At 38.9% G+C, this 26874-nt stretch overlaps 1 protein-coding gene across 3 annotated transcripts; it reads right to left on the bottom strand.

Moving 5' to 3' along the window:
- Positions 1-214: 214 nt before the first annotated feature.
- Positions 215-26616, bottom strand: tp53bp2a (tumor protein p53 binding protein, 2a). 3 transcript variants are annotated; one of them, XM_028468444.1, is made up of 20 exons: positions 26514-26616; positions 26090-26219; positions 15568-15715; positions 14541-14654; positions 13100-13167; positions 12756-12857; positions 11429-11603; positions 10746-10927; positions 10480-10644; positions 9357-9404; positions 8178-8361; positions 6878-7000; positions 6640-6761; positions 6140-6548; positions 4557-5404; positions 3618-3755; positions 3391-3524; positions 2398-2564; positions 1373-1572; positions 215-1283 (listed from the first exon to the last, which is right to left on the bottom strand). In XM_028468444.1, exons 2-20 carry the CDS (start codon positions 26114-26116, stop codon positions 1242-1244), a joined length of 3396 nt encoding a protein of 1131 aa, XP_028324245.1. In that variant the 5' UTR covers positions 26117-26219; positions 26514-26616; the 3' UTR covers positions 215-1241. The 3 variants fall into 3 exon arrangements, with proteins under 3 accessions (XP_028324245.1, XP_028324247.1, XP_028324246.1); XM_028468446.1 differs by lacking the exon at positions 9357-9404; XM_028468445.1 differs by lacking the exon at positions 26090-26219 and having other exon boundaries at positions 26514-26587.
- Between the last annotated feature and the right edge of the window lie 258 nt (positions 26617-26874).

Genomic DNA, 26874 nt, shown 5'->3' with positions numbered 1-26874 from the left:
TTTTGGTCCCAAGTTCTAAGCTTAGCCTTTTAGGTGAGTGACCCAGTATTTCTGGTAGGGGATTTGCATGTTCTCAAAAATCTTTCTAGGTAATCTTGTAAACAATAGGCTAGACTGACAAATACAGCAAAATAAACGATTTTATTGGATTCTACATTTATAAATGACATAGAAAAAGTGGTAAAGTGTGTCAGTAGAGAAGAGAAAAGCCAACTTTGGTATAAAGTGTTTTATTGTAAATGTTTGAAATACTACAGTACACTTGTGGTTACATTTGAGACAGAGAAAAAGAGAGAAGTAACAAAAATAAATACATCTGTAATGAGACACAGGATGTGTTGGGAATTCAGGATTTTTTTTTTTTAACGTTGCATTTTTTCTGCTGGTCCTTCACTATTTAACAAAAAAAAAAAAAAAGAGAGATCATTTTCTTTGACTTCAACATAATTCTGTTGATATCATCAGGTAGTGTTTGCTACACAAAGGATTACAGTACAGTCTGTATTGAACTGTTTAATTCATACTGCATGATCAGTTTTACAAAGAGAAACCTGCTACAGTCACTACTAGCTTGTATTTGTGTGAGAGAAGTATCCACAGTCTCTATGGCATCTCAACCTTGTGCAAATGCAGAGAAGCTCTCTGGCCTCCAGGCATCATCGACCACAGACTGAACAGAAAGAAATCAAAGAGCTTCAATCACAGTTTCAAATCACTCGATTTGTTCTTAATTTCTTTTTAGCTGGAAAAACGAAAAAGTGGTCGCAGGAGAAAAACTACACCCAAAGAGGCACAATCAGGCGAGCCCCTGAAGATTGTCATTGTAATATGTTTTCAAAAGCTTCATTGCAAGTGCTAAAGGCTCATTACCTCCTGCAATGTGGAAACAGACGTGTTGGAAAATATCCAGCATCCCAGGTAACAGGTTCAAAAGGCTGTTTTATTTTAAAGGGTAAAAATCTTTCTCATTTGATGAAAATACTGACTTATGTTCACCATCCAACAGTGTCTTTCTTATTTTTTTTTAGAGATTACAAAAATAGCTGAGCAAAGAAAATAAAGGTATTAGGAGTTTAAAGTACACAGCGTGACCTGGAAAGTAAGATGAGAGCCCTTCTATCGTCGCTGCAGGAGTGCTGGAAATGGTGATTCCTTCATAATAATAATAATAATAATGGTCCTCGTCTTCAATTAAACCTCAACATTCTCCTACCCAGTCCATCAAAGTCCATGTGTTTTTGTCAGGCCAGTGTTCTCTGTCTTGGTTTTATCCTGGGGTAGAGCTGTGGAGGCAAGGCAGCGTGTCAACATTTAGACATGAAAACAGCACCGGTATTATTGTTATTATCAGCTGTAGCTACGGCTGACTCACTCCTAGGAGGTTGCGTGGAATGTAACCCTCGGTGTCACCCATGCGCGCCCACCACCATTCGATCTCGTCCTCGTCTTCTCGGCGGACGATGCTCATGCAGTCGCCCTCGCAGAAAGAGAGCTCGTCTGGGTTTTCACCAGTGTAGTCCCACAGGCCATAGACCACACCCCTGTTCATGATGCCCATTTTCTCTTGTACACCTATGGAAATAAAACAAACACCTGATATTTTAGTACAGAGCAAATCAATTTCCACATTTTCTTTTTAACGTTATTTATTCAGAACATTTTTTATTTAAATTAATAAAAGCATACACACAAAATCATACATTTATCAAGCAAGAAAAGAAATAGTGATAACAATAAATAAATAAATACATAAAACATATCTAAAGAGATCCCATTCAAGTTTAGCAAAATTGGCTCCCAGATTTTCTCAAATTTTCCAAACCTCTGTTGTAGTTTTGCTGTAATCTTTTCCATGGTGCATAAGTTTATAATTATATGTCTCTATTGTATTGTATCATCCATGACAATTTCAGTGTTTTTTTTGATGTGTCTTATACACCAGTGGTTCTCAAAATATTTTGGCCCAAGGACCCCTTTCTATAATTTCTGACTACGTTTTGCTCAGAATTCTATAAAAAAAAATAATTCAACAACTATAATGAATAATGATTGAATGAATGAGTGAGTGATAACACACATTTTAAAGATTCCCCCTGTTAATAAGTGAAATTAAATAGTATTTAGTAGCTCCTGAATAGATTTATTTCTATAGTTTTTATAATCTTCTGTCATCTCCCACCTATTGTGGAACAAAGTCTGACCCTTGTATTTTCAGTTCACATTATCATCAAGATCATTTCATCATCATTATTATGATTAGAATTTTTTCACTAAAAATAAACATTACAAAACCCCATATCTTTCATGCTTTTTTCCCCACTTTCTCTCACTCTCAAGTTCGAACTAGTGCCATCGCGCACCCCGAGGGGTGCACTTAGATCACTGTTTCACACTGACCGTAAAGGAACTGGGAACACTGTGTATATCCATCCTCCATCTCTTCACATTTATCGGCTGCCGTCTGCATGTCGCTGTAAGTCATGGCAAACACTGCTGCTCCAGACTCTACCAGGAACTTACACACTTGCACGTTGTTGCAGGAGGCGGCACAGTGAAGAGGTGTCCTGAAATGTAGTGATGGGTGACAGAGTCAGATGATGGAAGTATGAGGTCTGCTGGTCCTGTGGTCAGCAGGACAATCAACCATGTCTCAATGTAATTATTGACTTTATACTGGTCCAAGTATTGTTCTCTACTGTATATAGATAAACAAGGTGAATTCTATAGTTCCATCTTCTACATTTGCCATCAAAATAAACATCACATTTAAATTAAAGCCAAAGAAAATGTAATCCCATAATCATCTTCATACTAAATTCTATAAGTTTTACCACGCACAATACTGACTAATTCCAGGTCATTTTGACTTCTATTTTTAAAATAATATGTTGAGGTTTCATTTATCCAGTCAACTTTTTTCAGGAAATTTACTTTAATCTCCTGACATGTTTCGACTGCCAACTGTCAGTCTTCCTCAGAGGCATCTACAGATTGCTTTGATAGAAAGAACTCATACGGACACATGAAAGCAATCAGTAGATGCTTTGAGGCTTTCCTTAAAAAATAACTTGTAAGGATACATCAAAGCAATCAGTAGATGCCTCTGAGGAAGACTGACAGTTGGCAGTTAAAACATTCAGTAGATTAAAGTAAATTTAAAAAAAATTTAAAAAAATTTAAAAATAAGTTTCAATTTAAACTTTCTGATAAAAAAAATGTCTGAATATATGAAAGCATACAATACTGACTATTGTATGCTTTAAATAGCTACCAGTCACTATTTAGTGACTGGTAGCTTTCCAGTCACTAAATCTGAATAAGCAAACAGTCTTCAAAGCATGTTAACAGGTCAAAATATACATTCAAAGTTAAAGATAACAGCAAACCTACCAGCCATCGCTATCAGCAGCATTTACGTTGACACCAAACTGAACCAAAAACTTAACGATTTCTGTATGTCCAGCACAGACGGCGTTGTGCAGAGCAGTTATTCCTTCATCATTAGGCAGACTGGGATCTTCAACCTGCCATCATAAAAGATGAATAAAGTGAGTACGGTTATAAAGATCTCTGTATATGATGAGAAAACGCAGCATAGGTCCATGTGGTTTACTTACTTCATAGATGATTCTTTGCACCAAGTCGAACTCTCCCTCCAGTGACGAGTCGAGCAGGAGAGCCAGAGGGTTGAACTTCACCCTCATTTTGTGATCAATGCGTTCAGAGTTAAGTTTACGCAGATTGGTCCTCTTACCCTAAAGACATAATCATGACGGGGCATCATTTAAAGAATGATAAGAATCCCAAAACATCCATTAAAGTAAAAAAAGACGAACACAGCTACTTCCAGATAGAACCAAATGAAACTGAAGTGTCCACTCCTTTGTCTGGACTTTACCAGGGGAGTGACTTCTTGTTTTTGTTTTTTGAGCACTTGGTGAGTTGCTGCTAATACATTGAGCTGCTAATAATTATAAGCACAGGGTGTAAGAAACATTCACTTCTCTAAGCCCTTCATTATGCAACCTGATTAGGAACAATTGCTGTTGAGTGGCGAAAAAGCCCCCTTCTAAGTGGGCGGAATGATAATGAGTGGGAAGTTGGGGAAAATGGGTCAACACAAACATTCTCATTGGTTTCTTCTTATCATTATCAGCTACTAAATCATATAAACCTGTTAGGAGTCAGACTGACTGTAAAGTACAAAATAAATCTGTACGTAAATGGGGATAATTAGGGTAGATATCCGATTAGTGGCTTCAGAATACGACCTGTTTTCCCTGAAAACAATAGCTGCACTTTACAAAGATTATAACATTATATAACAATAAACCAGGTGACAGCAGCCTAACAAGCAGCACATTAATAGTAAAGTGCACAAACTGGATCTAATAAATGTGAGAACACACAAAGCGCTAAAGTAAACAAGTCTAACGTCTGCTATGAACAGTAGCAAATGACAAAAGGCTAGTCACATGATCTGCACAATTGACAAATAGTGATTATCTCAGATGAATGACATTTGTGACTCAGTGGTTGAGGATTGTGGTTCGTACCGGTGGCAGAGGGACTTGTCCCGTGACCTCGGGCGCCTTCATGTTAAAGGTGTCGTCGCCGAAACTGTCTTGCTCCGCCCCACTGGGGTATGGGGGTGGAGGGTATGGCGGGAACTCTTCTAGGAAGCCTTCTGGAGGTGGAGGCGGTGGGCTGGGCATTGAGTCATCCAAACCAAGTAGAGGTGGAGGTGGTGGGAACAGAGCATCATCTGGCCTGGGGGCGGGGTGGGATGGTGGCGGAGGAGGGATGATGTCCTCCCTTTCTAACATGACAGAAGGTTGTTGGGTCTGATCAGCAGAATGTGGAATGGGGACATTATTAAAGTGGGTGTGAGTTGGGTTTGGATTGAGTGTTCCCCCCTCAAAGGTCTGTCCGGTCTCCAGGTGGTGGTTTTCTGTGCCTGGACCGTATGACCCCGCAGCTTCATCTGTCACCTTCTCTGCTTCCCCAGCCTGGGTGGGAGTGTTGACTGTGGTCTCCATCGCTGCCAGTGTGGTCTTCTGATAGAGGAGCTTCTGAATGTTGGGCCCTGCAGGACCTTCTGGTTCGGTGATGGAGCTGCGTTTCTTCAGGGGCCTCGGGGCGTTATAGAGCTTCTTCCTCAGGGCCTCCAGGTCGCCGTCGCTCTGGTGTCTGTAAGGGTTGGAAATGAAAGGAAGCAGCTTGGTAGGACTGAGGGGACGGGGGGTGCGTTCCGTTTCTGGCTGTGGACCCTCAGACGGACTGGGGCTCCCATAGTTGGCCCCGCTGTGGTCAAAGTCAGTTTCAACAGAAGGAGAACGATGCTCCAGGTATGGATTTTCTGGATGTTGGGGGCCGCCACCGGGAATCACTGGTTTACCATAAACTGCAAACATGAAACACATGTTAACACACCACTGAGTACAGGATCAGGTCTATTTAATCTCTTAAAAAAACTAACATAATCTTATCTTAAAGTGTAAGTACTACACCAAGTGTTTGCTGATCTGCCACTAGGAAGAAATTTTAAAAATGCCTCGATTGTGGGCATTGCTCCTAGAGTAGTTAAGACACGCCCCCGCAGCACTGCACAGTTCTGCATGGAGCTGTCAATCACTGCTCTCTGAGGGCTTTGAGAGGAGGACACCAGTCCCTCCTCCCATCTATTATAGAAGGGGCTGGGCCAACAGTGACAGTGACATCACTGATCTAATCAGCCAATAGCAAAATTAAATTGCAATAGTCGGTGTTCCACCCATAGAGGGCATTCTCTGACATTTTACAATTAAAAATGCTAAATTTAAATACTTGGACTAAAATGAGAAGAGTGGGACCAATAAACTACATTATGTCATAGATAATCATATACTGTATGTATTTAGTGGTTTTAGGATGTACTTACACTATAAGAGCAATTTACTGCCTGAAAAGGTAACATGTCATTGCTATGACACTTTAGATTGGAAAAAGCTTTGTTTGCACAAGGTTGTTACTTTCATAAATGTCATGAGTATAATAGGTACTGTATTTCTACTGTATTTCTACCGGATCTCAAGCAGGAAAAACCACACGCCTCCACATTGTTACAACCTTCCTGTTTGGGTATATTGTATGTTCTTACCACTAACAAATCCATTGGTTCGAGTCTGAGCCCTGCTGAGCGCGTTCAGAATAGTGGGCTGGAAGGGCTTTGCTGAGCCAGGCTGCTGCGTGTACATGGAGTAAATGGAGCTAGCGGCTAATGTTTGGGGCTTGGTCAGGCTGCTGTCTTTGGAGGAGGGCAGCTCGGGAGTGAAGGGTCGCACTGCTGCAGCAGGTGGAACATCCTGCTTGGATGGCAGGGGGAGAGTCTGGCTCTGTGTGGGAGGTAGAGGGCTGCGGCCCTGACCAGCTGGGACCTGCTGGCTGTATGGCTTTGTTTTGGGAAAGGTGCCCGTGTTGAGGCCTGGTTTGGTGTATGGCACAACAGCTGGGCCTTTGGGTTTGGTGGGTACTGGAGGGGGCACCTTGACTGGAGCCTTGGGGGCAGACTGAACAGACAGAAACAAAACAACATTACATCTAATGTTTTTTTCATTAGTTCAACAGAAGTGCAATGAGTCATGTATATATTTTGGTTACCTGAACATCCCTGACAAGGTCATCGCTGCTCTGGTTTTTGCGGAGAGAAGTAGCTGGAACCTCTGTTGATTCAAACATGGAAAAGGGACGCACCTTCTTGTCTCTCTTTGGGTCTAACTCATCTGTCCAAATGAAAATAAGAAACAAAATGTTCTCTAAACAAGTATAGTTTTAAGAGCAGAAAAACAAGGACGGCGTCTCAATCATGAAATGCTCTGGATTTGTTAATGTTGTTTACCTTGTTCTAGGTTAGAGCTGGAATGAGAGGTCATACGTGGAAGTGTTGATGCTGTACCAAGACTATTTGTATTGGATTCTGGAACTGATGAATTCCAGTCCGACCCCTTCCCAGGCTGAAGGGCTGCATGACCAGCAGAGCAGCGCGTGAGAGAAGAGGAGAAAAGCAGCACACGCTGATTAATTAGTTCAATGTAAAAATACATTCTAAGAATAAACACGAGCAACAACACACACAGAGGGGAAAAAGCTTCAGTTCATATTTACCTGGAAAAATCAATGCATCTACTGTAGTAACAGTGCAATTACCCATGTTTACAGGGGGGATTATAAACACTGGCATTGTAAATTTTTCTTTTTTCTCATTAATCCTTTTCTGGTTGACTGCTTACACATAACTAGAGTCAAACGACCCATGTGCAACTCCAATATTTACCATTAAAATCTATAAAGCCAACATATGTGTCGAGCAAAAGTTAAGAGAGACTTTTCCTGGGTTGAAATATAATATAATATAAACAAGCGGGAGTTGACACCCAGAGCAGAATAGTTAGGCCCTTACATGCACAGAATCTGCATTCCAGTGAAGGTTCTGCATTTGTTCCGAATGACCTATTTTGAAATGAGGAAAGTAACTGGCATAACAATAAAACAACAAAGGTGATAGGGATTAAAAAAGAGAACACACATAAACCCAACGTGTGTACCTTTTCTCTTAGCCCGCAGCTCTCCCAGGGGCATAAGCAAGAGAATGGCTTCTGCGAATGATGCATTTAAAAGACAAGAAAAACAAAAGTAGCCTTAAAGGTCCAAAACTAGCTTTGCTCTTTGTCCTGGAGCTTAACACAATGAACAAATCTCCCACATGAGAGCACCATCACAGTCTCTTCTTTTTACACTGCAAATCAACTCAATCTTCACAATTAACACATGCAACAAGAGAAGAGAATGATCACAAACAACTAAATTGCAGAAAGAAAATCTGGTCAAATATGACTTTTATCGAGCTGCAGACATTATCACCTTTCCTCAGAAAAATGTGTCAAAAACCGATAAAGTTTCAAACAAACAAGTTCACTCCACAGCACCCAGAAAGCAACGAGCTACCTTCTGAGCTCAATGTGACATCACAGTCAGAGGCTTTCCCAAAGCACCCTATTTGAGATGGAGGCAGGAGATCATCACACTGTGCTTAGATTAAGTGCATTCACCTGACGGCATTAAAATGTTAACAAGGGCGATCTAATGCCAAATACCATTAATTATGTTTACGTGACCGTGTGCTGTCTCTAGCTGCTCACCTATGCTGGCCTTGTTCTGTGGGTCTACGGCTGGTAGGGTGGAGGTCCCATCAGGGTCGGCTGGTTTGACGAGTAGATCGTGTCTCACTGAGCCACGGGGCATAGTGGACGACTGGATGTATGGGCCGACTGCTGCCACACGGGACGGGCCTGACTGCTGCCCGGCTTGGCCATCAGAGGGTAGCTGTACAGAGAGAAAATGAGAAAGGGAGCAGAAATGATTACACAAAGCAGGAAAGGTGTGAGACGGAACAAGAGGGTGACAGATGTGGAACCAAAACTGTAAAATATGCATGTGAACAAAAAAAAAACATTCAATGTACCATTCAAATAAACTGATAAAGAAATAAACATGGAGTCTGTAATGTTAATTATATCAGTAGAAATTAGAATTAGTGTTGAATGAAAAACAAGGAGATGTACCATTTCCACAGTGAGATTCAAACACTAGCCATTAGATGGCACCAAAGAAAAAGTCTCTTTAAGCATAAATGAGAATGGATTTTTGTTTATGGTACACATGTAAACTAATGAATGTTCGCAGGACACTTTTCTTAATTTTTTCTTTAAATAAAATACTTATTTATGACAATGAGAGTATTTATAGTCTTAAATGACTTTGAATACCAGAGAACAGTCGAGTTTTGTTTTTAAACTCATTGTGAGAACTTGTCATGTGTGCCCCCCTATACAACAAACCCCTGTAAATGAGCTATTGTAATAGCTTTTAAGTTAGTCCTGACTGGGAACATACAGTAGTTTAGAAAACTTCTATGTCCTTGTCAGACATGCACATATCCATATACTGTATATTACTTTACAGACAACGTTTTCTTTTGCATTGTTCAGTTTACTCATTTAGACTCAAGTTTCAAAGAAATTTAAAAAATGTAGATGTAGTCTACTATTCTATTTAGTGATTATATGGAAACATAGAATGCAATTCCAGTTGGTCTAACAAAAATTCCAACTGCAGCATACATAAATTAGAGTATAAACACACCAGCTGCACATTCTCCTTTTCTCATGACATAAAAATACAAATAAAAACACAGCAGCTTAATTGAAGATGCATCTGCAGGCTTTTAAGCAAAATAAATTCTAAGAAAATGTGTTAAATCATACATTGAGATACAAGTTCAGAGTCATAATGTGCAGCTCCAAAGCTAGTTTAGTTACCTGAGGATGAGTGTCTTTTGAAGCCCTCTCTTTACCAGGATAGCCATTCTTGAGAAAACAAAAGCACAAACATGCAAAAAAAAAAAAACAGTTCAAAATCCCAAATTATCCTCCTTTACTTGGAATATCAGCTTTTCGGCTAGCATGACACTTAAGAGATCTGAGAATGGTGGCTCTCAGCCTTGCAGCTCTTGAACTACTTCTCTTCGATCAATGTATCAGTTATGTGATGTGAGGCTCTTGTTGTTTGGCTGAGGGAGGGAACAGTTCTGAGAAAGTGTGCCTTTGTGTCGTTGTGTGAGTAAAAAAGGCTCACTCATTATGATTCTAGGCAGAGTGTTGGTAAATCACCTCAGACCTATTCAGGCCTTTCATCCTCAAAGCAAACACAAGCCCAGGCGCACAAGCAAAACGCATCCAGAAGATAAACATCTTTGACATAGGCTGCTTTTTTCTGTAAAGGTGTATTTAACATTTCTAATAAATTGTGCATTTTGTACTTAAAATGTTCATTGAATCGTGCTAGGTGAACACATTTCCTGAAACATTGATGGGGTAAAGCTTTATAGACATGAAACAGATTTATCAAATAACGTCAACTTTCTAATGTAGTAAGGTTCATTTAGGGAAGTCCTGTAATGTTTGTCTTTTCAACTTCTATAAAACAATACCATAGTTACCTAACCAAGAGAAGTTAGGACACAAAAAGGACAAGTGTTTTTTGAAGGGTCGATGTTGACTTTGCAAAGGACAATTACGATTTGGGAAAAAAAAAAAAGTTATTTTCAAGAGTTCAAAGTAAACATAGTGGACAATCTCTAAACTTCCTTACTGTCTGGGATATTGGTGAGAAATCTGCGACTCGCTGTCATCTCCCAGACTTGTTTCGCTTAAAAAAAAAAAAAAATGAAAACACTAAGCAAAAAAAAAAAAATGGGACTGCAAAAAAAGGAAGAAGCTTTGTATATTGTTTAAAGAATCAAAATGATTCAATCCAAAAAACTATTCTAGAAGTTTATCTAAGAATACACGAGGTCGGCTATGAGAGATTATTTCGATCAGTGATTAGTAAACAAATGAAAGGAGATGAGAAAAATCAATGTGATGTGATGATGACACTTACAGGCAGGTTCTCCTTCTGCTGTAGGGCCGCCTTCTTCTTCCAGAGCCGATCTCGGAGCTCGCTGATGCGTTTGTCCATCGCTGCCACCTCCATGTTGCGTTTGTTCAGGTTCTCCCTCTGCTGCTGTAACTTTGAGTTCTGATCCTGATTGAGTTTGTTCCTCAGCTGACCACAGAGAAAAGAAAACATAAGGAAAAACAAATAATATGTTTCTTTTGTTGCACATTTTAAACACATACGGCCTCTAATTACTCAGTTCCTTATACCTGCAGCTCTTTGTAAAGGCGATCCAATTCAGCCACTGAGCCCTGGTTATCGTGGACATTGTCCATTTTGCCAGTTTTAAGCAGTTCCAGCTGCCGACTCAGCTCTTCCACCTTGGATGCAGCCATCACCAATTCTCTCTGCTTCTGCTGAAAGAGGTTGTTCATTTGCTCGATTTCCTCCACTGTAGATTGGGAGAGGAAGTAAAGCAGAGTGACAGTTAAAGATATAGACAATATATCATCATCTGCTGGAGTTACAGCATTATTCTCGTGAAGGGTTTTTCAACCACTGTGGAAATTATTACATTTAACTTAAATGGTCTTAAAAAACATTTTTGAAAACTAAATATTTTCTACAAAAATGAAAAATCACAATAGATTTTGTTGTTGTTAATTTGATTCCTTCGAAGAATGGCAACAGATTGTTAATTGTACTTTTTATTAGAAAGAAAACATATGAAACATCATAAAAACGTCTTTTCTTTGTTTTTATTTGATTCCCATTGAAGACAGTTTTATAAGAATGACTGTTTATTGTTAATATAGCCTACACGGTTTCATTTTTAAAAAAACATTTTTGTTGGTGGTGTGCCTTTTTTCAATGAAAATATGACTCAAAAAAGTTTGAAACACACTGTTCTAGTGGGCATCCAGTCATGAATGTAGGAGAGAAAAACGCTCACCCAGTTTGCCGTTGCTGAGGCGTTTCTGCTCCACCTGACCCTTGAGGGCCCGGACCTTTTTGAGTCGGGTTTCCTGATTCTCGATGTTCTCTCTGAGCCGATGGAGCTTCTCTTGTTCGGAGGCCTGCTGCTGTTGTCGCTGCTCCTGCTGTTTCAAGTAACGCAAACGCTGCTCCTGCAAGTAAAATGCAGTAAGTAAATAAAAAAACTACTTTTTTTACTTACAGCTTACACTCTCCAAACAAAGCACTACTAAGAAAGTATTACCTACAATAATCCTATGCTAACAGTTCGTGAGTAAAGAACATTACTGCTGCACTAAAGACGCAGTCACATGCGCAATGATCACTTTTTTGTTTACAGTTACTTGTGTGCTTGACAGGCTGGAAAACCACTTTCCTTGAAATGCTACTTTGCCCCCAGGTATGAACAGTACTCCAAACCAAATGCTCTTGGGAGTCAGACTCCAAGAAACAAGTTGAAGTCTGCATGTCATGGCTTATGAAAGAAGCAGGAGACAGCAGTATGGTCTAAACCACGTGTCAAACTCAAGGCCCGGGGGCCAAATCCGGCCCTTTGGAGCCTCCAAATCAGTCCGCAGGAGAAAGTAAAAATGACAGATAGCTATAATAACTCATTGTGTAAATGAAACTCAACAAAATTTGCAGGGACTCAAAATGTCCCTGGTGCTTATATGTCATGATTGCAGTTATATTTTAATGTTAGTTGAAAAAATTCAAAATTCTTACAAAAAATCTTTAATTTTCCCTTAATTAAATAGAAATTGGTCCCAAAACCTAGGAAATGTAATTGAAGATCCTGTTGCGACTGATATATATCACTTATTGCTTGGATATGGTCGGTTTCTTACATATTTTATAATTTATGTATACATAGAAGTGCAAACTAGGGCACAATAATGTTGAAATTACTAGGTTTTGAAGTCAAACTGATCTGACGTGTTTGACACCCCTGGTCTAAACCAAAAACAGTAAACTATTTCAAGGTGTCTCAACAAGACTCTGAAAAGGAAGTAGAGGAAGTATTTAATTACAGAAAGTATACTTTTGCTGTCAGAAAGAAGCTCCGAGCGGAACGAGAAACGTTTGCATACAGTGAGAATTATTGACAGTGACTGTCTCAGGCTTCTCAAATTATCACAACTAAAATTCTAGTTATAAATTAAATATATATAATCACACCGTGTATTCCAACTTTAGAAATGACACCGTTTCCGACTCTCTTCAGATTCGTCTCTTTTGACCCTTTAATGTGATCTCCAGTGTCAGATTGTGTACATTATTCTCAGCATTCTGTAATAGTTTACCTTGGAGGCGAGGAGTTGTTGCTGAGCATCTATCTGTTGCTGCTGTCTGGCAGCCATCTCCTGCAGCTCAGCCAACGTCATGTCCATGCGCGGTGTGACCACCTGGGCATTTAGAGAAAACACACAATATCACAAATACTTTCCAAAGATCAACATTTTGACAGTTATTCCTTGTCTCACGTGAGAAATAAATAATTCAATAATTTGTCAAAAAGCCTTACAATCAAGTTAAAATTCATATTTTCAAATAATTGGTCATTACCAACTGAATATCATCATATAATAATATTCATTCTTGTTTTTTTCAAAATATGGTTGACCTGCTGTATAAAAAGATTTCTTACTCCATTCTCCATTCTTCTGTCTGGTGGACCTTTTACTCCATTTCTTTTGGGTTCTGATCCCCTTGACCCTGTTGATAAATAAGAATAATAAAAACCTTCAAACAACTAAATCCTCTACACGCTTTTAAGACAAATTCAAGTCAAAAACACATCCAACGTGAAGAATTTTAACAGACAGCTGTAAAAATGTCTGGAACTTCATGCATTTTCTGCTGGAAATGTCTCTGGCACACTAAAATCCTCTGGTTTCACTGAAACCGTTGCGACTTGCACAGTATGCAGGTCAATACAAAGCTTACAAAAAAAAAAAAAAAAATACTTGAACTGAATGATCTTAGCTCCTCTGGGAAACAACCAGGACCAGAGCTCTTTGTGACTTACAATAATCTCAGGATTTAACCTCATACATAATCGTTGGTGAGCGTGCACACAGCAATGAGAGTGTGCATGTGTGTGTCTGTGTCCATAAACCGACACACAAGCACGTTATTGGTCTTTGAGAGGAGTCTGGTGATCCAGATCCTTGCCTTAAAGCACTGGTTCATGACCAAAGCCCTTTAGCTTGTATATTGGTTTCAGACGCTTATAGAGTCTGTTTAATGGAGTTAGATGATCCCTGACATTCAGTATGCAAGCTTAATACTTAGTTATGTGATGTAAACACAGCACTCTGCTAAGTCCAACAGTAAACACTCAGATAAAAGGTACATAAATACACTAGTTTAAAATAAACACATTCTGAATTAAACAATATCAAATTTAATTTGTAAATTTGGCACAAAAGACATGTTTGACTTATTGAGAAAATTATTTATTTATAAAAAAAACAAAGATGTCACAGAATTGCGCCGCACAAATGCAGCTAAACCAAGCTAATCATGTGGGAAAAGAAGAGCAGAATAAGATAACAAACAGGAAAAGAAAACAGTCGTTTAATCCCCAGGCCAGACTCAAGCTGCAAGAAGCAAAATGGGCTTAGTTACGCAAGTGACGGCTGGACAGATAGTGTACCACTAATATACTTTCTATGTTACTAAAAGAACTGGAGAGTAATAAGCTTATGACAATGTGACTGGGACGCGCAGCTTTTAAACTCCTCTAACAGTGAAGCGTAAAAAACTTCTCTAAAGATTAGCGACTGTCAAAAAAGTAAGAAAAAAAAAAACAACACAGATGATTTTGGAGTATGACTTGCAAATCTCTGTGTGGGCCAGAAAAAAGTAGATAAAATTTGATCTCAACAGAGTGAGCTTTCCATGTCTTAAAAGGTAGCAGTGCATGTTAAACGGCATTTACCAAACCAGCAGTTTTCAAATAAATATAATACATATGAAATGCTTTATACCTGAAGACAAACATTTGCAAAGAACTAGAGACCAGTAAAACCGCCATGTATATTTCTGTCTGTCACACATTTAGCCGGATGGTGTAAGGCACTCACCTGATTCCCTGCTGGGAGCTCTAATGTGGCGAAGAAAGAAGCGCACTTCCCCCCTGTGCTGCCCCCACCTTTGCAGTACATCCAGCATCCTCTCTCCTTCACCGACAGCTCTTTCTAAAAAAAAATCAAGTAGATAACATGCCTGACGTCAAAACACACCCATAAAATCAATATTGAATCATCTTTATTATGATAGGCCCTGAAGGGGAAAACATGTGACAGTAGTTGCAATGGGGCATATGCTGCTTTCTTTTGAATCAAGTCCAACACACACTGTGAGGTAATTTGTTTAGTCAGTGCTTGATCTTATTAGCAATAACTTGCGGGTAGATATCATGTGGTGTCATTTATTCTGAGCCAAAGGGCTTTTCATCTGTTCCTCAGACTTTTTATTTCAAAAAGCTTTGGACAATTTAAACAAGTCGTCACATTACACTGAGGTAAAAAGCCAAGGAACCAGTCTAGTTTAATAACAGGGACATTTTATATTTCGATATAAAATAATGATCTTGTTTTGTTATAAATGAACATAAGATCTTAATAAGAATCTCACAGCAGGTGGTAAATGATGGCGAATCTTTTCAGTATTTAGCCACCCCCCCTCCTCAGGCTACTTGTGGAAGTACTCAAACACAATAATTGCTACCTTCCTCAGTCTTACAGCAGCATCGCCATGGAAACGTCTGTGGAGTCCTGCTCCTTGAGAGGTGGTTTTAAAAACCCCGTGACTCAAAGATGGGGAGAAGAGTCAGGAATGAAATCTAAATGCCCCCTTTCTGAGCTGGGAGATGACTAAGTGCTTGTCTTTGTGCGAGGGCTTGAGATGTTCTGCTTCATTTGCATTTCAGACCTAAATAAATAACATGAAGTAATAATATAGTCCTCCATGAGTATAGCTAATTTCCTCATGTCTTCTACTTAAAAAAAAATCATCTAAAACTGTTGGGAGATAATTAAAAGGGTGTACACACATTGACCAACATCTCTATGGCTTTTGTACAAAACACAAGGCAAAACAACAATTTACCAGATCCCCGCCACATCTCAGACAGGTGGCAGTCCGTTTCTCCCGGCTCCTTGCACAATTCGACCACATCTCGGCAAAGTGTCTCTGGGGTGATGGGAACCTCAGTAAAATGCTGGTCATTGTTACTGAGGTATACTGTCAGGAACATCTGTGGCACAGCAGGAGAAACAGAGAATGGGGTTGATTCGATCAGATTAGATTAAATAGAGGTAGTTCAAACAACAAAACATGTTCCTAGAGAAGGTAGAGGAAGTAAACACTTCTGTTTCGATAAATGCTGCCTGATTTCCCTGATGGGCAGTGTTTGTGTACATAACGTTTGGCCTCAGCGATATCAGCAGTATCCGTTTTCCCAGACCTAATTCCTCCACTTCAACAGAGGAATCAGAGAGCAGCTCCTAGAATTCCTCTCCATGCTACACCATCTAGCTGCTAACTAGTGCTGTCACCACTGTGAGAGATCTCTCCAACCCTACTAACACATACCGCTGACGAGGGCTTGGACAGGCACAGTCCACAGAGGATTTGGGAAAAGCTGAATTTGTGCATGAGATTGCGACTGGCACATAGTTTACGCTTAAGAAATTAGCGACCTCAACGCAGTAGTCCTTAAAGCAAAACACGATGAGACAAAAATATAAACGCATTGAAAAACATAAGGTATCCAAAATCCTAACATGAATATAACACATAATTCCTAAAAAGTCTATCTTTGCAGCACAATGGGGCTATTCAACACTAGAACAAGGTCAGATTAAAGCCAATGACATCTTCAACTCAAAAGAGAAATGGTGACTTGATCTTTCAAATGCTCTTAGAGAAATTAAATGTCAGTGAGACATTATCAGCTAGGGGCGTGCTAAGCAAGTTTTCAGGGTGGTCTAGGTTTATTCAGTCCATAAAAACAAGAATCTCAGCACAAAGATGTTGCTAATTTTAGTGTTTAACAGTTTTGTTTATGTCTTGACACATCCCACTAAGTGACTTTAATGGTGCTGAAAGCTTGCAATGCTTTAAAAAGAGTGTATAATTATCAGAATAGTACAATTGTAGAGTATCCATCCCTTCAGGTTAGCCAGGGTCTTCTTTTACTATTCTGAGCAATCATGAATGACCAACCACATGGTGGGAACATCAGGTCAACAGGGTCAGGAGAACAAAGGACATGGGAGTATAGTGAGCATGTTGCCCAGCTGCAGCCAGAAACAAAGGTACGGTGGTTAGATTGCTCTTAAACTAGAAGTAGAACAACCTCCAGATGAATGACTTTTTCCTGTTTTTTTATTGGTAAGAAGAAGCTTAAAAAGGGAAAAGAGGGTGATGCATTTCCTGTGAAAGATGTCCACGGTGATATAAACAATCAGGAAAGATAAAGATTATTTTTGTAGCTATGAAGAAGTGAATGTGAACACCAGCAGTAGTCTGACTCAGAGGACATGAGTCATCTGATTTGTTCCATTGGGATGTAAATAAAAGATCTCCCATGAAGCAAATGAGTCACCTTTATCAGTAATTTTTATAGAACAAAACACTCCAAGCATGTATTGCCCTTACAAAGCAAACACCTCTACGATGGAAGTGTCAGGAAGTCTTTCAAAGCCTAAATGATAAATCCTTTTTTTTTGTCAGAACTAAAACAAAACTCTAATCAGCATTATTTCCACCTACGATGTCCCGAGAAAACCTTCCAGATATCTGCATGGAGTAGCCAACATAATGACATTACTCCTGAAGACTTTCATTCAGACATTAACCTGAATCTGCTCATTGTGGGAACAGACTGAAAGAAAGTGAAACAGTGAAAATATTGCCGGGAGAAAGATGCAGTCTTATGTGACGGAAAACTAATTTTTCTTTTCAGCTATAAAATTAATGATCCAGTTGCAAAGTGACTTTCATCCTGTTTGGGGTCATTTCTTTTTATACAAGCGACATTACTCAACAGAATCCTTAATGTGTGGAAAAAATTATGCAAAATGTCCAATTTCACTTAATAAACGTTATCTATTGTCTGAATATAATATTGTACTTAATATACAATAAAAATTGGCCAGATTAAATGTGGTTCTTACCCACTAATCCAATTTATGATCTTGAAAATATCAATGTAAAACACATATTTAATATACAAGTAAAGCTTATTAAGAGCCTGATGGGACAAATGAAAACAATTTAGCTGCAGTCACATCTGAGCAGAAACATTTGACAGAGCTGCACATAATTTATTTTTAGTCTATGTTATTTGTGCAGTGGATGATGAAGGTTGTTCCTTACCGTCAAAGACAAAGAACAGGACCTGCTGCTCTTATTCACTATATTATAGTACATCTCCATCACAGCATTGAATTAGTCAGTGCTGTCTCTGTATCACATTGACAAGCATAGCCATTGAAATATATGGGTCTATCAATATTGCAGCGTGTATTGTATTAATATAAAACAGCAATAAGACTGAGTTAGTGGATTTATTACAGGGATTATCCTAATGCAATCAATAAATAGACCTTTACTAATTCACTGGCTTTTCATTATATAAATAAACTTAGATTAAGACACGTGCACCAGGGCTGCTGTAACCACATCATAACATTGAGTGTTATTAATTTAACAATAAGAACATTTCTGTTTTCAGTGTGGAATTAAGATTGAGATTATTATAATGCATAGTTAAAAATGTTTAATAATGATCTAGGTACTGGTACACTAACACATGCACACACGCAGACTCTTCGTGACAAGTAGGTAGTTAAGTAAAACCTTTTGCTAAAATACTATAACTAGATTTCAATCAATTCAATCTGAGATACAGAATATATGTGAGGTTTAGTTGTATTTTTTTCTTATTTTTTTAATATTTGACATTATGTGACAATTTGGGAACTCCAAGCTTGAGGAATTGACACTGATTATAATTACAAGCCGTTTTGTGGTACTTAAAGTTTTGAGAAAAACAATGAGCTTTGCATTGAAATGCTGTGCTTTAAGGTTAAATGCATCTTATTATACCTTTGGTTTATATATAATTGCTCATCCTATCACAAAAAGCCCCACTTACCTGTGGCCCTAAACAGGCTTTTCAAACCTTTCTGGATTTAAAAGACATTGAAAAGTGAAATGAGCTTAGTTCAAACATCAGCTCAGCGTCTGAAGCCAATTAAAAAAAGGAATGCTGCGTCAGTAAGCGTGCGACACGCCCACTGATCGTTTTGATGAATGCTGCATCTTAAAAGACCTGCAGAAACTGCATCGCTGCAACAGATCAGTGTCAACACAAAGAGTATTTGGCAGACCTCTAAGGTCCTTCCTGATGTTTGCTTTTGAACAGGTCAAAGAAAAATCCAGTTAGATGAAGAATGAAATAGCATTAATAAATGACCAAACACCAATAAAAGCTTGTCAATCCCTGTGTCCAACCTTGAAAATCCAGTATCCTAGCGAGAGTCAATTTTAGTGCACTTGCCCTTCAAAGATCATGGTCCAAATGCAATTGGCCCTGGTTAAGAGTGATTCAAACTGACAGCCAATGCAGTTTTCCATTTCCAAAAATAGATCCATTCATAAGAATTATCCCATATCAAAGCACTATCAATATGAGGCCAGAATAACTCCCACATAAAGTCACATCATGTATTATGAGGAATTCACATCATTACACTTGCAGAAATGTTTCCTAACCTAAGCCCATTAAGTGATAGGTGTACACAGGCTCCAGCAACTGCTTACCACATGTTTTGGTCGAGCTCAAAACTTACACAGTTCTGGTGATCATTTTTTGACACTCTCTCCAAGTCTTGGTTGTTGTGCCCTCTTCTACTGTGGGTATCTTTGGTGTGTTTTGAACTCCAACAGGTTTGTATTTTCCTCCATATTTTCAGAAGGTTATTGCATTTTCCTCTCTATTAGCAAGACCTTTAATACTATCCAGATAGAAGGATGAAACCCCTCCATCACACAACCAATGGATCAAAGATATGATGCACAATATCAAGCTAGAAATAAATCAGATGCACCTTTAACGAATCTGCTTATAGATTTTATAAAACCTGGGACCCATTCTTTAACTACGGACTTTGTCTGGCCTGGAACCATACGTTTGCAGCCCTTTAGGTGGTCTTTCAATACCTATGGATAGAATGCACGTGCGTCTTTGTTTTTGTTTTTTGTCCTTACTTGTATACATCAGTGCGTTATATATAAAACCTGTATAAATAAAGTGTTAAAAAAAAGAAAGAAATTCACATCATTACAGAAAAAAAAACCTGAGAAATATCAAAGATATTTTCTTGCTTGAGGCTCATTTATGCTCACATCTCATCTGTTATTTTTGCATAAAATACAAAAACATTAATCAGCATAGTTGTAAATTGAATACAAGTATTCCATATTAAATATTTGGGTTAAGAGGTTGCAATTAAACTAGTAATTTCCAAAAATACGAGTAGTCAAAGTATAATTTTTACTAAAAAATAAAACAGGAAATTCTCCCCTCGTGGGGTGTTTTCTATTTTAGTCAAACTACTCATCAACCTTTTAGCACAGGAAGTGTGGAAACAAGTTAGGTTAAGGTTATGTTATCATGAATTGAACTACAAGCTCATTACTAATTTTATTGTCAACCTAAATGGGGAAACTATTTATTTTTTTCAATAGTATTTGAATAATAAAGTTTAAAGTGTTTCATTTTGCCATAAAGTATAGTTCAAAAGCCTTTTAGGTGGTAAAGTTAATCAATAAGCATGTCAAATCAAATCAAAACATAACCAGTGATACACTTAAAAAGTGTTCTTGCATTAAAGTGTAGGTCCTAAAGCTGCCACCCTAAAAAGTACAATATGTTGTCGTTAGTGAAAAATAGATGTATTCATAACAAAAGAGTCAAATATGCTTACGCACAATATCTGATCTGATATCTGGGAGTGTGTAATGGGTGCAAAAGTGGACAGCATGAGTATTCTAAGGGAAAATATCTAGTTTCTTCAGCTCTTGCCTGCTGGACCAACCATTCCAAACACCTTCAATTACAAATATTGCTGTGGTAAGCAATGCAAGTGAGTCAACTAGGGCTTGTTGATAGAGTCACCTCTGAATCTAATTATTAGAAGCCTGTAAGACACTGCAGCAGCATTGTCTTGTGTGTGGACCATCTGTGTTCTGCTGCTACTGCCATAAGAGTTGACATCTGTCAGCAAAGCAAAGCACTCCTTCAAATGGACGAGGCAGCACAAAAGTCCCTAATGGCTTTATGCGTTGCTTCTCTTTGTCTCTCTGTCATTTTCTCTCCCTCTCTGCCGCAGTAGGATAAGGAAGGGTTGAGTGAGAAAAAGGTCAGGAAAACAAACAAAGTATATAGAACAGAAACATGCAGTAGCCTCAATAAGCTTCAGTGCAGCTGTTACAGCAGACTGAAGCCACAAAAAAGCTGTGGTTCCCGAATCCCTACCTTTATCTGCACTGCAGCACTGAACCTACAAGTTTATAGTTTTGCACTGTTGCAGTGTTTTTAAACGGCTTGTCAACGTGCTGAGACTGTTTATTGCTTACATTACATTTGGCTTATCTGGGAAACACAGGAAAAGGGAGTTAGAAATAGACAAGTGAGAGAGGATGGAACAATTTGTCCAAGCTTTCTTGACATTTGTAACTTGTTCAGAAAATCCCTGCTGCCTCGAACGCCTTAAGGTGAAATTTTATGATAGAATTAAGATAGCTACAGAAAAATGTCCAACACAAGGCTATTACTGCTGAAAGTTTTCTTTTTCCTTGCCTCACATTAAAGAAGCTAACAGGGAGTTGGTAATAAACATAAGACGCCTTTTGCATCAAATGCAACAAAATCTCTTCAAAAAACAAGAGCCCTTTTATCCCAATTATTCATTTTTTTGGGGGGGGTTAAATGTGAAATTTTAAATACTGAAAGCATCAACTCAACATTTGGATGTTCTTGATATCCTGGAAGATACATGTTTATAAGTTATGGTTTATATGTTTTCTAGTTCATGGGCATGCCCCCTTAAACATTTCAAAAACATACATTGTACTTATATAAGGGCAGAGAAATTATTTCAGACAGTTTTTAAGATAAAAAATATCAATATTAAGTACTTGCACCGGGAAGTATGGGTAAGGATAATTAGATGATAGAAATTGTTAAAAACGTGGACAAAACTATTTATTATAAAATTACAAAAAAAGAGGCTAGATAAGGAAAAAAAATCTTATTTTACAAGACAACAACAGGATTCTCCGGTTCTCATGTTTGATGTTGTAGTGAAAGCAATTGAGATCTTATGACGTTTTATATTGCAACATATTGTCACACAATATATTATCCCATCTTTATTATTATATTGAGCAGGATGAATGGACCTTTACCTATTCATTGCATTTTTTAAATAAATAAATATATTCCACTTCAGCATATTCTTGCTTCTTAATTACCATTTTCACCTTGTGTGAAAAAAGAAGAAAACGTGTAGTCTGACCCAACCTTTCTTTGAACCTGAATGTTCCTGTCTATCCCCTATGTGGCCGTCTACTTACGCAACCACCGCAACTCTCCCACAGAGTAAACACAAAGCTTGTGGTGGCCGAGAAAAAGCCAAGTTGAGTTTCTGTTGACATTTACAGCAAAACCAGGCTTCCCAGACCATCACCTCACTTTCCCCACTGTCATGATACCATCACAATGCAACAGTGAGATTTTATACAGTGTAACCAATGTATCACAGGAATGAATGTGCGCCTCATGTATGCTTTGTAGACAAAAGCATGTCTGTTAAAAGTATCTACATACCAAGCAAGCTGTCATGGGACAGGAATGAGGAAGGGATACGAGCTTTGCGGCTGCATCTTTCAAACTACACTCACTACTACAATGAGTCACTGTGATTTACCATTTCATCAAGCTGATGAGCAGGATAAGAATTTAAGTATAAATGGGCCGTACAGAATAAAAGGTCAACATCTCTTATCAGGGTGCTGCCAGCACAGGCACATGCAGATTGCTCTGAAAAGCACACTGTCAAAAGGTCCCTGCCACCCATTGTGTTCAGAAAACAGTGACCTCCTATTTACAAAGTCTACAAGTAATTATGACAGTGCATTCTCACTACCCCTTGAGCCCCTGGCGTGCACAAGGAGGGTACAATCCTATTGGTGCAATTTCTAGGACAATACCTCATATCAGACATGGTTTTATTGAAGCCATTATGTGTTTATCAGTTCACCACCAGTGAGTCACATACAGATAGAGGCGGAAGAGTCCAATTAGGAGGGCTTATGTACAAAAAGAAGATTGTACCCATAATCAAATTATTTTTAGGGAAGCATTAAAAGTCTGAGAACAGAACTGCAACACTGTAAAGCTGGATTTACAATGAGCACAATGAACTTTTTCAGAAGTAAACTTTTTTGTACATTCTTTACTAAGGACACATGCAAAGTGAAAACAAATAATCGCTTAACTAATAATGTTTTTACAGTTCACGTGTTTGTTCACAGGTGAAGCATTGGATCATCTAGTTCATGCATACGGATAAAAAAACTAGTATAATTGTAATGAATTGCAAATTATTTCAACAGAATTACTAATGACAGAAATGCAAAGATATTGAAACCCAGCTATAAAGACGAGAGCCTGTTGGATTGTCAATAACAGGATGGTTGGTAGTTTAACCATCACCCTGTCCAATACATTGTCATTGTGTCCTTGGACAAGACATTTTATGTGCATCGCCTCATATGAAAAAACATCGGGACAAATGGGCTTTTTCAAACTGCACAGGGGCAGCTATGGCTATGAACCAAGACCGATGGCATGTAAACGGTTAACCGTGAACACATTGACACAACATTCGTTCTCGTCCACTACCAAAACACTAGTCGTCTCTTTGCTCATGATGACGTAATAAACAGTAGCATGTGTTTTAAATATGAAAAACATCCCAGGAAATTTACAAACTGCAGCTGGGATGTTGTATTGGTCTGTTGAGGAAATAGCAGTGTGAGGAGTGTGTGCACACTTTAAAGTATGAGGAAAATTAAGAGCGAGTGTAGTGGATGTGTTTTTTAATTGAACCATCGCATGTGCTAATTACATGGCAGCTTTTGCTCCGTTTGTATTGGGTAGTCAAAGCTTTACCATATTGCAACAGATAAATATAGACTACTTCTGTTTTTTTCACCATCTGCCCTGTTTTTAGTTTATACTAACCTTGAGGCCTGAAAATATTTTTGAGATCTTAAGAGCTATTCTGTTGACTGATTATTTGAATGTTTTTGTTTGTCTTTTGTAGAGTGAGTTGCAATTGTTTAATATGATAGTCCCATTGCTGTTACTACTGCCTGTTGATATTGAGGACTGTTAATTGTCCAAATGCTTGTTGTTTGGTGCTTTAAGCTAAGAAAACATCTATCTAGTCAACAAGGAATACGGTAGTTGGTTAGCAGCATCTCTAATATAAACAAAGTTCACTTTCCAGATGACTGTGGTGTAAATAAATGATGGTTGCTGTCTGCACTTTGAGCTTCTGCTTATTAAAAAAAGAAGAAAAAAGTACTGCATAAATCTCCAATCCATTAATGTGATAAGAGAAAACTACAAAGTATACAATAGTAGAAAGGTACATAATACAATATGCCATTTTTTACCCATCTTTACAAACAAAAATAAATTTCAAACTAACGTAAATAACTAAAAATATAAGAACAGTGATCTATGATAGCTGTCTGTAACCTGCCATTCATATGCAGAGCTAAATGCACCAATGATTACAACTATCTAAGGTGAGAAAAACTAAGAACCGAGCTCAAAAAAGTTTATGTTGCATCAGTACAAACTTGTGAATTGCCAGAGATTGCAAAGACTGTTTTTTTCCCACAATCATGGACCCTATCCACACATAGCTGGCGATCTGCTAAAACAAATGTATTTTTCTACAGTTTGGCCTGTCATCCACATGAAAACGCAGAATAAGGTCATTAAAAACTGGGCTTTTGAAAAACTCTGACCAAAGCGATGGTTTGGGAAAACTCCGGTTATGCGTTTGAGTGTGGACACTGATAACCGGAGTTTTAAGTTTACAAACTTCACAGGGACTGTGCGGGCCAGCCTCACCTGTTGCGGTGAGGCGGGCAGCTCGGGGCCATGTGGTGGGAGTCACCCCTGGTGCGGCTGGTGGCCCGCTGTACCTGGGGAGTGGGGGTGCCGCCGTGCTCCCTGGAGCCGGTGTGGTTCAGAGGGTGCTGCGGGGTGTGCCTCCTACATGGACCGAAGTACCCCTGCCTGCAGTCCACAGTTCGGGGGCGGAACTCAACGCGGCATGTTATTGTGCCGTGTGATTCTTTTACAGTTAAAAATAATCAACCTAAAAATAAATACATTGTTCCATATAAATAATTTGATGTGTTACATAATTCTATTGACATACAAAATAGATATGGGTTAGTGTTAAGGTAAGTCAGGTTTATTGAATGTTGAGCGCCACCCCAGACTGCAGGGTGCAGTCAGGGGCTTCTCCATGGGCAGGGTCTCAAACATTGTTAGGCAGGTGTGCAAAGCTATAACTGTGCACTTGGGACCCCATTACATAAAGGTGCCAACAACAGAGAGTTTTGTCCTTTCACTTGTGGATAGCACATTTATGTGGTTTTGTGTGGATGGAATTTTTTGTTTTTTAAACATTGATGAGTGGACTTAATTTTTATATATATATATATATTTATGTATCTTTTTTAAATGGATGAGGGTGGATATACATCTATAAAAAAATACCCAGCTACGTGTGGACAAGGCCATGGACTCCCACTGTATTATTACACTGACAAAAGAGATATTTCTCTTAAAGGAGCACAAACAGGAAGCAAGTGTGTCTGCTGCCTTCCAAACATATGCCAAAGAAGTTATGAAAGACAGCCTCTGCTGCAGTGAATGCAAGGGTCCACTGATGATGATGAAGGTGGTGATGACATGGCAGCAGTCCAAAGCTGAGGATACCCTCCTGCCAGCAAAGTGTTGGCAGGTGTCCTCTCTTTTCTGTTTGTCCTGTGCCTGATAAATATACATGTAGTAATAAGGTGTAGAGCTGCGCGGGGCAAGTCACTGCATTTATCTGCAGTCGGTTAATGTCCATCTTTGCAGGCAGAGGTTAAACCTGCAGATATGGATGAAATGCATGTGGATGCAGTGGGTTAACAACAGCGCATCAGTCCTCAGACAGCTGAGACACTCCAGATTTCCACTGCGGATATACAGCACGTCTCTATAGATCAAGAATGGACAGATCATTTTTGATACAAGGGGCGACTTGACTAGAAGTCAGTAGTACAGTATGTGTGTGGTGTGGACCATCCTATTGACCTACACCCAACATAAAAATCAAAAGCATCGATTTACCTCAGGCAACAGCCGACACATCGTAACAATTTAAATGTCCCGATAACTCACGGCGATGCAATAACACTAATGACACGCGTACAACGCCAACAAAACAGCAGAAAGGACGAATAAAAAGAGTTAACTCACCGGCATCATTTTAGCTTCGTACCGCATTTAGCTCAACAGCACAGCATGAATCCCTGAGGGGATTGACGAGCACTTTAATACTAAACCCACAGACAGGAACGTCTACTCTCCTGCTAGGTGCACTCCCGCCCTGTGATAAAAAAAACAACAACAACGTGTTAATACAGTATATATATGCTACATATACAAGCTTAAATCCGACATTCGTTGGGTTCAATTAGAGCCTGCGTCGCCGACCTGTTGCTACACATAAGAAGGCCTCGGCTACAAAAGTTTCCGTGGTAGTAGAGGCTGAGCGTATCTTTCCAACTTTAATATGAATAAATGTGAGCAATTACAAAACCGCAGCTCACATTAGCGTTCGCGTAAAGTTAGAGCAACACTAAATGTGACACTTAAAGCAGTTAACCGAAGATAAACTCACCAGAGGACGCGGAGGTGATCAAGACGAAACCTCGGACTAAAGTCGGAGTAACCCAACCGACAGCTCGCAGCCGATCCCCCAGAGTGACGTAGTGAGAGGAAACTCATTCCACAGTGGTGGCGATGCTCCGCCCCTCCGCAGACAGAAACACGCCCACCGACCGGGTAGGTAATCAACCAAAAACAGTACTTTCATTAAAAAAATAAATTAATTTAAAAAAAGCCTTCACTTCAATAAATAAATAATCAATCAATCAATGAAAATTGCACATGAGCATTTTTTTCTTCGATTTGAAATGTGTTATTTGTATTAAAGAAAAAAAATATGTTGATTGAAAATACTTTTAATTAATGCAGCAATT

This window comes from Gouania willdenowi, chromosome 15 (assembly GCF_900634775.1).
Source record: "Gouania willdenowi chromosome 15, fGouWil2.1, whole genome shotgun sequence".
Classification (NCBI taxonomy): Eukaryota; Metazoa; Chordata; class Actinopteri; order Blenniiformes; family Gobiesocidae; genus Gouania; species Gouania willdenowi.
This window is presented reverse-complemented; position numbering and strand designations above follow the sequence as displayed.

What these genes read in the sequence shown, in the direction of transcription:
- tp53bp2a (XM_028468444.1), bottom strand. Translation starts at nt 26,116, where the DNA reads ATGCGGTACGAAGCTAAAATGATGCCG. An exon ending in ACGAAGCTAAAATGATGCCG is followed by an intron (nt 15,716 to 26,089) that starts GTGAGTTAACTC and finishes GCTGTGCCACAG; the next exon opens with ATGTTCCTGACAGTATACCT. An exon ending in CAAAAGACACTCATCCTCAG is followed by an intron (nt 8,362 to 9,356) that starts GTAACTAAACTA and finishes CTCTCTGTACAG; the next exon opens with CTACCCTCTGATGGCCAAGC.